The sequence below is a fragment of the Stenella coeruleoalba genome, assembly GCF_951394435.1.
Source record: "Stenella coeruleoalba genome assembly, chromosome: 14".
NCBI lineage: Eukaryota > Metazoa > Chordata > Mammalia > Artiodactyla > Delphinidae > Stenella > Stenella coeruleoalba.
This window is the reverse complement of record NC_137160.1, coordinates 73,411,404-73,426,895: the sequence shown is the minus strand read 5'-3', so window position 1 is coordinate 73,426,895 and position 15,492 is coordinate 73,411,404. Positions and strand designations below refer to the sequence as shown.

The 15,492-nt window shown below is 50.0% G+C and overlaps 1 protein-coding gene and 1 pseudogene across 3 annotated transcripts in view; one reads left to right on the top strand and one right to left on the bottom strand.

The window, feature by feature from the left end:
• PXN (paxillin) overlaps positions 1-5,604 on the bottom strand; it is a 45,211-nt gene extending 39,607 nt beyond the window's left edge. For both annotated transcript variants that reach the window (XM_079943084.1, XM_079943085.1), the window contains exon 1: positions 5,459-5,604. In XM_079943084.1, coding sequence (XP_079799210.1) covers positions 5,459-5,471 — 13 coding nt within the window. In that variant the 5' untranslated portion in view covers positions 5,472-5,604. The remainder of the gene's footprint in view (positions 1-5,458) is intronic.
• A 3,342-nt stretch (positions 5,605-8,946) lies between these two features.
• Positions 8,947-9,837, top strand: LOC307197294 (small ribosomal subunit protein uS2B-like; annotated as a pseudogene). The gene has a single exon. The product of its transcript is annotated as a small ribosomal subunit protein uS2B-like (transcript).
• Positions 9,838-15,492: the final 5,655 nt, after the last annotated feature.

Sequence of the window (15,492 nt, the reverse complement as noted above, 5' to 3'; positions counted from 1 at the left end):
TATCCCAGGTCAGGAGACCATCTCTGGACAGCCCACCCCCCCTTTATTTTTTGGCCGCACTGCCCAGCATGTGGGATCCTGATTCCGTGACCAGCAATCGAACCCAGGCCCCCTGCAGTGGAAGCGCAGAGTCCCAACCAATGGACCGCCAGGGAACTCCCCTGGATACCCCTATGAATCTGCTGGTTTGTCAAGATTTCTGGGAAAATTCAACTTCCTAATGCTTTCTCTCCCTCTCTCCCTCCCACAGGACATCCTCAATTCTCCACCTCAAAAGATTCCTAGGACTTCCTCTTCTGGAAATGGGCTGGCTCCCAATGGCAGCCATGTGCAAACACCTGAACAAAGAAAGGAGAGTGTATGGGGTGGGGGGCACAGAGGGCTCTGATTCCAACCACAAGGAGTGAAAAGGGAGCTCAGAACCCGCCCCAGGTGCTCCGCAGCAGCTGTGCTGTAAGCTCTCAACCCTGTCTTGAGGCTAACAGGTGACTGAAGAGGTAACAGGTAAGAGAGGAATGAGGTCCTCCACTGAGCAGGAGACACTGCCACAAGTGCCCAGCATCCCATCCTCAGCATGGCATCCCCAAGAAAGAACAAATGAGAGGGAAGAAGTCACAGAGAACAGGAAAAAGACAGATGTGAGACACTGAACAGAGAATGTGTGTGTGGGAAGGGGCAGAGAAGATTTTTAGCATCCTAGAAATGGAAAGCAATCAAACCAACAGGCAACCCAAGGGCTTCCCAGGTGGCACAGTGGTTAAGAATCCACCTGCCAATGCAGGGGACACGGGTTCGAGCCCTGGTCTGGGAAGATCCCACATGCCGTGGAGCAACTAGGCCCGTGCGCCACAACTACTGAGCCTGCGCTCTGGAGCCCACGAGCCACAACTACTGAGCCCATGCGCTGCAACTACTGAAGCCCACGCACCTACAGCCCGTGCTCCGCGACAAGAGAGGCCACTGCAATGAGAAGCCTGCGCACCACAACGAAAAGTAGCCCCCGCTCACCATAACTAGAGAAAGCCCGCGTGCAGCAACGAAGACCCAATGCAGCCAAAAATAAAAATAAAGTTTTTAAAAAAACAGGCAACTGAGATCGATCCAGTATCATGAACAGACATGTAAAAACGGTTACAAGCCCAATCTGCATTTAAATCCCAGCTCTGCCACTCACTAGTTATAGAACTTGGGCAAGTGGGCACACCCTTTCTGTGCCTCCATTTTACCATCTGTAAAATGGGTAGTAGTAATAATAACGGAACCTGCACCTCATAGGGCCAACATGATTCAATGAAACAATGTATGTAAGGTACCCAGCACAGGGCCTGCACATAGTAAGTGCTCAATAAACATTACAGTAAGAGTTCTGCAAACACTGTAAAAAAGAAAAAGTGTTCTACGGATGGCTGTTATTATTAATGAAGGCACTGAGACCAGGACAACCCAGTGGAGGGCTGGAACGAGAGTGAAGCTGGGAGGAAGTTTTTTCAACATCTCTGGCCTTGGAACAAGGTAAAGGCCTAAGGGAAGCTTTGGAGAGTTGGCACACTCAGGAATAATGAATAAACGGGGGAGGAGGGCTGGTCAGCACATCCACAGTTAATCTGGCCTTCCACTGGCCAATGCACAGCCACCCCTGGGCAAACTGGAAGAAAAGAATACTGAGATGTTCCCTCGGGGGACTTCAAACCCACAACGGCAGGGCTCTGGCCCCCAGCGGCCTGAACATTTCCACACTAAGCTATGGCTGCCCAGCAGAAAGGGCACCTGCTTAAGAATCCAGCACTCCAGGGTCTGAATTCCAGCTCTGCACCTCACTAGCACACAGCCCCGGAGAAGATCTGGTCCTGATGCAGAGCCCCACTAGGAACTCACCATCACCCCACGGACCGCGCCTGTCACAGGCCCAGCAGCTGGGTGCCCTGACCCTAGCCTAACACACAGAGGCACCACAGATGGGTGAGCCCAAAGTCCAGACTTTCCATGGAACAGAGAGGCTCCGTAGCCCAGAATGCCCCAGGCAACTCCCCTGCTCCCCAGTACTCCCCCCAAGGACAATGAGGCACTGTGTTCCAGAGGGTCAAGACTGCTGAGAAGCTGCACGAAGACAGGTCCAGATTCCAGCAGCAACTGGGCATTGCCAACAGCTGGCTATTCCCCCTGCAAGGGATGGGAAAGGCAAAGCTATCAAGGCCTGAACCAGACCACCCTTTGCCACCACGACCATATGGGACGGCCCCCAGGGCAGAAATGTAAAAGGTACCTAGCAATTACTCAGGAGGTCCCATGGCTCATCCCCCTGGTTAATTACCGAGCATTTACTACCTTATTATGATGAAGATGACCAAATCTGGAATTGGATCAATCTGGGTTACAATCCCAGCGCCCCCCACTGAATTTCCCTGACTCAGATTTCTGCATCTGTAAAGCGGAGATTAAACACCTCCCTCTCGGAATGGCTGGGAAGATACCAAGGAATGCTGAGTAGGATGCCTGGCTCCCATCAAGCGCACGTGATCATTATTAGCCCCCAGCTGTGGTCACTGCCCCTACCCCCACCCCAAAGTGCACTAGACACGTGAAGGAGGGGAGAGAGAGGAGTCAGGTCCGAAAACATAATCAGAGTGCATCTCAGTGTTATGAGAACTCTGTCCAGGACACTCCAGCCAGAACTCGAACAGGGAGAACTCCCAGCCAAACCAGCATCTAAACAGTAATGAGAAAAGCCACCAGCAGCCACCCCGCAGCACAAAGCAGAGAGAACACACACGGAAGGGCAGGACATGCTGTGTTTATGTTTTTCTGCCCAGAGAGCTATAAATTTGTAACTTATTAAACAACACACGGTGAGTTTGTCACTAACAGCTCCAGGAAGGGGAGAGTTCCCCAATTTTTTTTAAGACCAAAAAAAGTCACAGCAGAGACTCTGACCCCTCTAGACTTGCTACATGTCAAACGCCCCTGTTTCAGGGACCAAGAGGCTCACAGCTGAGAGCACTCTCAGGAGAAAAATAAAAACAAGAGGCCTGGCCTATGTGTCCAGCCTAACTAGGAAAACAGCTGACGGGCAGGGTGCTGAGCAGCCATCCAGACAGCTGATGGGGCCTGAGCCTGAGCGCAGAGGCAAATTCCTCTCTCCTCCTGCACAGCCCATTCCTCCCACCCCAGGCTCCGCTCAGCCAGGCGTGGCTGGCCCCCTGGGAGCTTAGGCCAAGGAAGCTGGGCAGCCCAGATTCAGACAACTGAGGAGCCTATGGTGGAAAGCAGCAGAAGTTACAAGTGGCAGCCATACCCCACTGCGACCCCTCCTCAAGCAGAAAGGCCTCGGGGTACACAGAGCTGCAGACCTAGGAGCTAGGGATTAGGCTTATAGCCATGATTTTGTCATTCTGTGGCTGTGCAGCCCTCGGCAAGTGAATCAACCTTTCTCAGCCTCAGTTTTCTCAATTTGTAAAAGACAGGTAGTAATGATAGCAGTGGCCCTAAGGGGTTCTCAAAAAGGGCTGCTGTGAGGACAAGATGAGTTGAGGTACGGGGAAGTACTCCTCGAACAGCAAATTTAAATTCCTACAATCCACTCTGCCAGGGCACTCTCTTTCCTTTCAGAGACGAACTCAGTTTCCTGGCCCTAAATGGAAGACTGTCAGAGGACAGGAATTCCGGGCTTCAACTGCGAACTCTAAAAAGCCTTTCTCAGTCCTTCAAACAGCAAGGGGACTGTCTAGAAGCAACAGAACCCCCATCAGCATTTCAGAAACAGTAACTCTGCTCGCAAATTCCCGCTGGGAAAGCATTGAGACTTTCAGATTCTGATTGAAAAAATATCCCCTCAGACTCCTTTCAGCTCAGTTATTTTTATGTGAAAAAAAAAAAAATACCTGCCTGAAAGCCATGCCAACCTTGAGTGTGTTGGAAAAATGGGTGCCAAGCCAGACCCAAAGGCCGAACTATGCTTGGCAACCATCTCACTCTGCAAAACAGGCAGGACCGGACACCATACCCAGCTCCAGGATCTCGGGGCCAGTGGGGTGGGGAGGCACCCTGATCCCAAAAGGAAGCCTCCGGGAAGCAGTCAAGTCCCAATCCTCCTCCCTGTCCCCTTGGAAATTCAGTGCCTACAAATAGCCAGTCTTAATTTAGTGCCCTGTGTGCTCAGGGGAGGCCCATCAGTCCTGTCTGATGAATCCACCCCTCAGAGCCTGAGACAGAGAAAGCATCAGCGGTCACACAAGCCACCCACAGTCCATAGAGGGAAGACAAGGCTCCTACAGAGAAGAAACTTTTCCCCCCTCCTCAACTCCCCGGCTCAGAGGCCCTCCAGCTACAGGCGTGAAGGGGAGGGCGGGAGAGTGAATCCTCCCACTCCGGAGTTCACACCACTCAAGGCATTCCTAGAACCCTGGCACCAAGCTCCCTGGGTTTAGTGTCTGGTTCCAGGAGATACTTTCCCCTTCCCTAACACCAGATCAAGACTAGACTGAGAAGAGTAATTTGGGAGCTCCACTAACAACAAAAACAGTAAAACTCTGTTCTGGGCATCTTAACTTCCTTACCTGCGTGGCTTCCCGCAAGTTATGCTGCGGTGGGGGTGGAGGGAACGTTACCAGCCTGGACAAGTTCAAAGATGGCCATACCTTGGGGCCCACTTCCCACCTCATTCCTCTGGCATTTCACCAGAGTCTGTCTCCCCAGCTTACTCTTCTAGGACGAGGCTGATCTGTGATATAAAAGGGGAGGGGCTGGTCCACAGAGTGGCCAGGGCAGTCAGTGAAATGGACTGGGGGGATCAGTGGGACAGGAGGGAAACTTGTCTTTGTGGCAGCTCAGAAGCTCATCAGAGGCTGTGTCATCAGAGGCTTATCTCTAACTTGTGAATCTGACCTGTAAAATGAAAGGCGTCGGCTCGGTGGGGCTACCCCTGAAGTGGGGATGTCTGCCTGTGAAGGGGTGGTCCTCGAGGGGGTGGGAGCGGATCCTGGAATTGAGGGCCCAGCCTGTGAGATTAGGCAGCTGATCCCCAAGTTGGGTGTTCTATCTATGCGACCGGGGTGAGGGAAAGGTCTGTGAAGTGAGGGTCCCACAGCTGGGGAGGTGGTCAGGTCCGGGCAGTGGGGGCCCGTCCCTGAGGCGGACGGGGCGGGTCCTTGACATGGGTCCCTGAAGAGGGTCCCTGAAGCTGCTCTGGGAGATGGGGGTGGCACCCCGAGGTCGAGGGTCCGGAGGTGGGGCTGTCCTCGAAGCGAGGGGGTGGCAGCTGTGAGGACGGTGCGGGGCTGGCCTTGGCCTGGGACTCAGGCCCAGCGCGGGATCCCGGCCCCGCAGAGCCCCGGCCGGCCGAAACCAGAGCCGGGACCCGGGCCGCCGCGGGTGGGATTCCGCCTGCCGCTCGCTCGCGCCCGCACCGGCCCGGGGCCGCGCACCCCTCGCTGCCTACTCTCTCGGCCTCCCGCTCACTCACCGAGGTCGTCCATGGCGGGGCCGCGGGCGCCGGAGGCCGGCTCAGCGTCGCGCTCGCTGCCCGTCCCGGGGCCGCTCGTCACCGCCGCGCAACTTTTCCGCCGCGAGCCTCGGCCCGGAACGGAACGCGCCGCTGCCGCGCGCGCCCGCGCCCGCCGCGCGTCCCGCCCCCAGCCGCCCCCGCGAGCACGCGCGCCCCGCCCCCGCCGCGCGCTCCGCCCGTGGTCGCCCCCGCGAGGCTGCTGGACCCGCCCCGTGAGCACACTAGACCCGCCCCCGCCGCCGGCCCACGAGAGCGCGCGCAGCCTGGACGGTGGGCGCCGCTGGGCGAGGCGGCAGCGCCGCCTTGTGGCCGAGCTGGCAGGTGGGACGCTGCCAGGCCTTCAGGCCCTCTGTCAGTCTTTCTCTGTCTGAGAGTCACATGCCTGACTGGCTAACAGATCCATCTTCCTGTCTTGACATCTCACAATCCATCAGTCACTCATTCATCACATGTCTGTCCACTGGAGAGTCAGATTTATCCGTCTGTCTATCTCCCAGTAAGTCGCCTCCCAAGGGGACTCTAAATCAGTACCAGGCGAAGCGAGGAACATTTGGAGGACCTTTCCTCGGGGCGCCCTCTGGATCGATGGCAGTGAAGCTCGCAGCCCAGGCTTTGGGGCCAGATTCAATATTTTCGAGGTTATATATCCTTTAATCTTCCACATATCCATCCTCTATAGACGGAGATTTTTCCGAAACTCTGCATGGAGCAGAAAGGACCCCACCTTAGACAGTAAAGGAAAAGTTACAGGGAAGTTACACCCAGCGCTGGGCATAGTTTCCTGAAACACCCCACTGCCATCCCAAACTCCAGAGGGGTTTTGCTCCCACAGAGTCAGAAATCGGGTAATAGGGGCTTCCCTGGTGGCACAGTGGTTAAGAATCCACCTGCCAATGCAGGGAACACGGGTTCAAGCCCTGTCCAGGAAGTCCCACATGCCGCAGAGCAACTAAGCCCATGTACCGCAACTACTGAGCATGCGCTCTAGAACCCATGAGCCACAACTACTGAAGCCTGTGCACCTAGAGCCTGTGCTCCACAACGAAGAGTAGCCCCCACTGGCCGCAACTAGAGAAAGCCCACGCGCAGCAACAAAGACCCAACACAGCCAAAAAAGAAAAAAGAAAAGTTCCCCTTCCCACAGAAATCCAGCCCTCAAGACCCTCTTTGTCGGGTTAGGTCCTCCAGGAAGCAGATGTTGAGATAGACTTGGAGGAATGCCTGTGAGAGAGAAAGAGGAAGAGGCAGGACTGGCAAGGAGAAACTTGGATATGACAAAGATAAGCCAACTCAATTGAGAGCCCTGGAACAAAATTTCATTAGAGGAGTCCCCAGTGGGCAGAAATGTCCAGGCCCCAATTCCCCCACCATGTTCAGCCATCAGCTGGGGATGCCCATGAAGTGTGTGGCCTTGTCCTGAAGGCCCTGCATCTGGAAGCTGTCATTTCTCAAGCTGGATGACAAGCTCTTTTTTGAAGGCAGAACCAAGTGGCTCTCCTCTGTGGATGTCACATTCTCCTCCATTAAAATTCAAGAGCTAAGACTGCTTCCCAGCTAGGCAGTCTATTACATGCCCTTCCAACACCTTCCATGTACTTCTGTGTTGTAGGCACTTCTCTCTGCTGTAATTTACATTTAGTGGTACGATTGTTTGATAAATGTCTCTCTCCCTTTCAGACTAAAAGTGCACAAGGGCAGAAACCATGTCCATTTTTGCTCATATCTGTACTTAGTCTGTGTGTTTCATGTAGTAAGCACTCAATATATATTTGCTGAATGGCTGGCAGATGTTGTGCTTGACACTTGGAACAAAGCAAATTGTAGTCCCTTTCCTCAGAAAGTTCACAGTTTAATGGAAGATTAAGATAGTGAGATCACCCATTCATTCACTCAATGATGAGATATTTATTGGCACTCCCTTCGAACAGGTCCTGTGTTGGGGCTGGTGATACAACGATGAATAAGACTGATATGGTGCCTGCCTTCTTGGGATTTAGTCCAAAAGGGCAGACAGAAGAGCAAACAGGCCTGTATGAAGGATGAATAACCTCACACCATTCCCAGCTGCCTGGAACAGTATATGCAAAGGCCTTTAGGCAAGACAGAGACCATGGTGCATTGGAAGAACTAGAAGGAAATTGCAGCATGGAATACAAGGTGAAGACTGATAATGGGGGTACAGAGGGGTTAGCAAGGGTGCCTATCCTGCATCAGACACTGGGCTAAACCTGGGAGAGGCATAAAGAAGAACCCACAGTTAGTCTAATTAACAGTCTAAGCCCTGGAGTTTCTGATTAACAGTCTAAGCCCTGGAGTTTCTGGGGTGAACAGTATGCTAAAACTGTAATAGGGGATATTACAACGGGGATGTAATGTCACATTTCCTCTAGAGGAGGTCAAATGCATTCTCTTCAGAACAATAGTAACAATTATAATTGTACTATCAATATAATGAACAGGCTGTGGGCTGGGTGCTTTCCATGCTTTTTTGCATTTAATTCTGACCACAAGCCTAGGAGATGACCACTATTATCCCCTTTTTCAGTTGGAAAAGTTAAGAACAGAGAGATTGAGTTACCCAAGGTCACAGAGCTAGTAAGTGGGAAGTCTGGGATCTGAACCTGGGAATTCTTTGCTAAGGCCTGTGTGGGAAACCTGCTACTGTGCCAAGTGAAACCATTATCCTTAGACCAATCCCAGGACATACACTTGTCCCTGTCTCAAAGGTCTCAAAACCTTTTTCAAAGCAATATTCCCTGGAGAGGAAGAACAAGACATCAATTGAGCCGTCAATTTTGCCCTTGGTGGGTGGAATTCTAAGGAGAACTCAGTCTTTGGAGTTCAGTGCTGGTGACCTTGGACACTCAGACCCCTGCTTGGGATTTCCTAATGTAAACAGCCCCAAAATACCTTTTCCTGGGACTTCCCTGGTGGTCCAGTGCTTAAGAATCCGTCTTCCAATGCAGGGGACACGGGTTCGATCCCTGGTTGGGGAACTAAGATCCCACATGCCACAGGGCAACTAAGCCTGTGTGCCACAACTACTGAGCCCGTGCTCTCTGGAGCCTGCAAGCCACAACTAGAGAGAAGCCCACAGGCCGCAACTAGAGAGAAGCCCACATGCCACAACTGGAGAGAAGCCCACGTGCCGCAACGAAGAGCCCATGTGCTGCAACAAAAGATACCGTGTGCCGCAACTAAGACCTGATGCAGCCAAAAATAATCAATAAATAAAAATTTTTTAAAAAAGGATCTTAAAAAAAAATAACACAACTTTTCCTCCCCTCGGGGACTCCCATCCCCCAGCCATCAGACTTGGTTAACTCAAACCAGGTTTTCTCATACTTCCTAAGGATGAACTGGCATTGCCTTTCCGCGCTACCCAGACAGGGGTCCATACGGCGTTGCTCTGGATTCCCATCGTAACTTAAAGGGAAATTTTCACAATGTCCGGAGCCCTTGATGTCCAGCAAATGAAGGAGGAGGATATCCTCAAATTCCTTGCATCAGGAACCCACTTAGGTGGCACCAGCCTTGACTTCCAAATGGAACAGTACATCTACAAAGGAAAAGTGAGTGGCATCTACATCATACAATCTGAAGAGAACCTGGGAGAAGCTTCTGTTGGCAGCTCGTGCCATTGTTGCCATTGAAAACCCAGCTGATGTCAGTGTCATATCCTCCAGGAATACTGGCCAGCGAGCTGGGCTGAACTTTGCTGCTGTCACTGGAGCCACTCCTATATCTGGCCGCTTCACTCCTGGAACCTTCACTAACCAGATCCAGGCAGCCTTCTGGGAGCCAAGACTTCTGGTGGTTACTGATCCCAGGGCTGACCACCTGCCTCTCACAGAGGCCTCTTACATGAACCTGCCTACCATTGGTCTGTGTAACAGATTCTCCTCTGCACTGTGTGGACATTGTCATCCCGTGCAATAAGGGAGCTCGCTCAGTGGGTCTGATGTGGTGGATACTCGCCCGGGGAAGTTCTGCACATGCGTGACACCATCTACTGTGAATACCCATGGGAGGTCATGCCTGATCTCTACTTCCACAGAGATCCTTAAGAGATTGAAAAGGAATAGCAGGCAGCAGCTGAGAAGGCTGTGACCAAGGAGGAATTTCAGGGTGAATGGACCGCCCCACCTCCTGAGTTCATTGCTACTCAACCTGAGGTGGCAGACTGGTCCGAAGGTGTGCAAGTGCCCTCTGTGCCTATTCAGCAGTCCCCCACTGAAGGCTGGTCTGCAGCTCCCACTGCTCAGGCCACTGAATGGGCAGAACAACCACTGAGTGGTCTTCAGCTGTTCTTCTACAGACTCTTAAAGTGGAAATAGGTTGACGGAAAATAGTCTCAAAAAGAAAAAAAAAAGAACTGACATTGACAGGACATTGTTGGACAGCCCTGCCAAAACTGCATTCAGGATCCTCATGGTGAGAAAACAGCCTCCAAGAAAGTAGATCCTCCATGGGATCACTCCACGGCCGAATGTTCTGAGCCCTCTAGTCCATGGAATGTCAGTGTTTTCAGACATGTGCTGTTCCTTCCACCTGGATGGCTCTTGATGCCTCTTCCTGTCCCAGCCCACAGGCCCCTCTACTTAGCAGTGTGGGGTAGAGGTTAAGTGCACAGCTCATTGGACTGACTCCACCCAGGTTCTAATGCCAGCTTTGTCCCTTGCTGGTGGTGAATCTCAGACCATTCACTCTTTGTGCCAGTTTCCTCCTCTGTAGAAAGAAGATAAATAATACCTACCTGTCAGAGTCATCATAGGATTAAACAAGATACTACACCTTTACTTCTTAGCATAATCCTTGTCACTAACAAGCACTCTCTAACTCAGCGCTATCCCCTAGAAACAAAATGCAAGCCACATATTAAAATTTTTTAATTTTAAAATTAGTAATTAAATTTTTTTAAATTAGTAATTGAAAATTTTCTAGGAGCCACATTAAAAAAGATAAAAAGAAACAGTTAAAATTAATCTTAGTAGGGCTTCCCTGGTGGCGCAGTGGTTGAGAGTCCACCTGCCGATGCGGGGGTCACGGGTTCGTGCCCCGGTCCGGGAGGATCCCACGTGCCGCGGAGCGTCTGGGCCAGTGGGCCATGGCCACTGAGCCTGTGCGTCCGGAGCCTGTGTTCCGCGGTGGGGGGGGCCACAGCGGTGAGAGGCCCGCGTACCGCAAAAAAAAAAAAAGATCCAATGGGGGTTTTATGCCTATTTTCCAGGCCAGGAAACTGAGGCTCATAAATGAAGTCACGTGCCCAAGGCCACACAAGTAAGAAGTGGCAAAGTTGGGATCCAAACCCAGGACTGTCTGACTTTACAGTCTAGGACATGGCTCCTGAAGGGGAGCTTGGGGACTGTGTCACACACCCCTTGGCAAGTTCAATTTCCCCAGAGGGCTTGGACACAATGCCTTAGGAGGCCCTGCTGTTTCTGAATTTGGGGGGAGGGCACCCCCCCACACAGTCATTGTCCTGCTTAAAATCTTCCTGACACCAGAATAGAGCCCAGTGATTTTCCACCAACTCTCTTTTCTCCTTTCTCAGCTCCAGTCACAGGGAAAGACTTCAATTTTTTTGGCCACACCATGCAGCTTGCCAGATCTTAGGTCCCTGACCAGGGATTGAACCCAGGCCCTCAGCAGTGAAAGCATGGAGTCCTAACCACTGGACTGCCAGGGAATTTCTGGGAATGACTTTCAATTCCTCCAAGAGGCCACATCCTCCTGGCTCCAGAACCCTGCAGGTACTGATACCCCGGCTAAAAGGCATCCTGTCCTCTTTCTCTTGGTTAACTTCTCTCCTCCTTCAGTTCACAGCTCAACACCCCCTCCTCCAGGAGGCCTTCCCTGACCACCACCCAGGCTTGGATAATTGGTCCCACAACCTCCACCAAAGCATATAACTCTGTGTCAGGCACCATGGGGAGCCTTTTTCCTATATTATCTCATTTAATACCCACAAAATCTCTACAGCACTGGCACATTGGAATGACCTGGGAAGCTTTTATTTTATTTTATTTTTTTGGCTGCGTTGGGTCATCGTTGTTGCTCGGGCTTTCTCTATTTGTATTGAGCGGTTGCTACCCTTCATTGCCGTGCACAGTCTTCTCATCGTGGTAACTTCTCTTGTTGCGGAGCACGGGCTCTAGGCATGCGGGCTTCAGTAGTTGTGGTGCACGGGCTTAATTGCTCTGCGGCATGTGGGATCTTCCCAGACCAGGGATTGAACCCGTGTTCCCTGCATTGGCAGGTGGATTCTTTTTTTTTTTTTAACATCTTTATTGGAGTATAATTGCTTTACAATGGTGTGTTAGTTTCTGCTGTATAACAAAGTGAATCAGCTATACATATATCCCCATATCTCCTCCCTCTTGCGTCTCCATCCTCCCTATCCCACCCCTCTAGGTGATCACAAAGCACCGAGCTGATCTCCCTGTGCTATGCGCTGCTTCCCACTAGCTATCTATTTTACATTTGGTAGTGTATATATGTCCATGCCACTCTCTCACTTCGTCCCAGCTTACCCTTCCCCCTCCCCGTGTCCTCATGTCCATTCTCTACGTCTGCATCTTTATTCCTGTCCTGCCCCTAGGTTCTTCAGAACCTTTTTTTTTTTAGATTCCATATATGTGTTAGCATATGGTATTTCTTTTTCTCTTTCTAACTTCACTCTGTATGACAGACTCTAGGTCCATCTACCTCACTACAAATAACTCAATTTTGTTTCTTTTTATGGCTGAGTAATATTCCATTGTATATATGTGCCACATCTTCTTTATCCATTCATCTGTTGTTGGAAACTTAGGTTGCTTCCACGTCCCGGTTATTGTAAATAGAGCTGCAATGAACATTGTGGTACATGTTTCTTTTTGAATTATGGTTTTCTCCGGGTATATGCTCAATAGTGGGATTGCTGGGTCATATGGTAGTTCTATTTTTAGTTTTTTAAGGAATCTCCATACTGTTCTCCATAGTGGCTGTATCAATTTTCATTCCCACCAACAGTGCAAGAGGGTTCCCTTTTCTCCAGACCCTCTCCAGCATTTATTGTTTGTAGATTTTTTTTAAATAAATTTATTTATTTTTGGCTGTGTTGGGTCTTCGTTTCTGTGTGAGGGCTTTCTCTAGTTGTGGCAAGCGGGGGCCACTCTTCATCACGGTGTGCGGGCCTCTCACTGTCGCGGCCTCTCTTGTTGCGGAGAACAGGCTCCAGACGCGCAGGCTCAGTAGTTGTGGCTCACAGGCCTAGTTGCTCCGCGGCATGTGGGATCCTCCCAGACCAGGGCTCAAACCCATATCCCCTGCATTGGCAGGCAGATTCTCAACGACTGCGCCACCAGGGAAGCCCTGTTTGTAGATTTTTTGATGATGGCCATTCTGACTGGTGTGAGATGATACCTCATTATAGTTTTGATTTGCATTTCTCTAATGATTAGTGATGTTGAGCATCCTTTCATGTGTTTGTTGGCAATCTGTATATCTTCTGTGGGGAAATGTCTATTTAGGTCTTCTGACCATTTTTGGATTGGGTTGTTTGTTTTTTCGATATTGAGCTGCATGAACTGCTTGTAAATTTTAGAGATTAATCCTTTGTCAGTTGCTTCATTATCAAATATTTTCTCCCATCCTGAGGGTTGCCTTTTCATCTTGTTTATGGTTTCCTTTGCTGTGCAAAAGCTTTTAAGTTTCATTAGGTCCCATTTGTTTATTTTTGTTTTTATTTCCATTTGTCTAGGAGGTGGGTCAAAAAGGATCTTGCTGTGATTTATGTCATAGAGTGTTCTGCCTATGTTTTCCTCTAAGAGTTTTATAGTGTCTGGCCTTACATTTAGGTCTTTAATCCATTTTGAGTTTATTTTTGTGTATGGTGTTAGGGAGTGCTCTAATTTCAGTCTTTTACATGTAGCTGTCCAGTTTTCCTAGCACCACTTATTAAACAGGCTTTCTTTTCTCCATTGTATATTCTTGCCTCCTTTATCAAAAATAAGGTGACCATATGTGTGTGGGTTTATCTCTGGGCTTTCTATCCTGTTCCATTTATCTATATTTCTGTGTTTGTGCCAGTACCATACTGTCTTGATTACTGCAGCTTTGTAGTATAGTCTGAAGTCCAGGAGCCTGATTCCTCCAGCTCTGTTTTTCTTTCTCAAGATTGCTTTGGCTATTTTGTGTTTCCATACAAATTGTGAAATTTTTTATTCTAGTTCTGTGAAAAATGTCATTGGTAGTTTGATAGGGATTGCATTGAATCTGTAGATTGCTTTGGGTAGTATAGTCATTTTCACAATGTTGATTTTCAATACAAAAACATGGTTTATCTCTCCATTTGTTTGTATCATCTTTAATTTCTTTCATCAGTGTCATAGTTTTCTGGCAGGTGGATTCTTAACTACTGTGCCACCAGGGAAGTTCCTGGGAAGTTTTTTTTTTTTTAATTGATTTTTATTTATTTATTTATTGTTTGCGGTTCGCGGGCCTCTCACTGTTGTGGCCTTTCCTGTTGCGGAGCACAGGCTCCGGACGCGCAGGCTCAGCGGCCACGGCTCCCGGGCGCAGCCGCTCCGCGGCATGTGGGATCCTCCCAGACCGGGGCCCGAACCCGCGTCCCCTGCATCGGCAGGCGGACTCTCAACCACGGCGCCACCAGGGAAGCCCCCTGGGAAGTTTTAAAATATATTTTTTGCCCAGAACTAATGCTCAGAAATTCTGATTGAATTGACCCAGAATGCACCTGGGCAAGAGGATTTTTAAAAGCTCACCAGGTGATTTTAAGTGCTCAGCCAGGGTGGAGACCCACTGGCTTCTGAGATAGATGTGATGATCCTGACACTCCTTTTACAGCCAGAGAACTGAGGTACAGAGAAATTAAGTAAGTAGCCTAGGGTCACGCAGTTAGTGAATAGTGGAGCAAAGATTTGAACCCAGAAAGTCTGGTTTCAAAGCTTCATGGAAAAAAAAAAATCAATTGGTCTCAGTTCATTTCCCCAGTGATGGAGAGTATAAGCCAGCTCTCTTCTGAGACATACACTGAAGGCCCCTTGGGCACAGGATATTTTTAACCTAGAGAAGCCAGTGATTCTTGCAGACAGCCTGCAGGGACTTACACTGGGAAGATTGTTTGGGGGCTGGTGGACCCGTTCCCTGATGAGATACTCCTCAGAGTCCAGCTTTTCTGTCCTCTGGAGCCAGTAGGTCCAGGCTGGCTTGGGCGACAGGGTGGGAGGGGGTGGGGTGGGGGTTGGCTCCATCTGGAACTGATGTTTCCAAGGATATTTCCATACATGGTGGAAGGGGAGAGGGTCAGGATTACCTCACCCAAGCCAGCCCCTTCTCTCTGCTTTCTGCCTGGAAAGGAGCTAGAGAACAACTAATTGTTGGAACTGGATATGAATTCACCCTCCTCCTTCTTCCCCTCCCTAACCCAGAAGAGTCCTGTGAAAGCTTCAGCGTTTCAAACGTACACATCGAATATTCTCCAGACGCTCTCCTATGTGGCTTTGTGGGAGAATACACAGTACAGTCTTGGGGGACCCAACTTGGGGGCATCTTTTAAAATACAAAATATGGGGAAATCCCTGGTGGTCCAGTGGTTAGGACTCCACTTTCACTGCCGAGGCTGCAGGTTCAATCCCTGGTTGGGGAACTAAGATTCCACAAGCTGCACGGTACAGCCAAAAAAAAAAAATTAAAATGCAAAATGTGAACGGTTTTTGTGCAAGCAATCTCACCTACAGAAATTTCCCCTAGAAACAGCACACTAGTAGGCAAAATTCCCCCCAAAAAACCCTATGAGTAGGCAAAGATGCACATCCAAGGATGCTCATCATAGCATTGCTTATAATTGGGAAAAACTGGGAACAACCCAAATGTCCATCCATAGGGATTGGTTAGCTGAAGTGAGGTATATCCATATGGGAAGAGGGGAGCTATATGCTGACATGGAAAATAGGTCCACCATATATTAGTTTAGCAGAAAGAAAAAG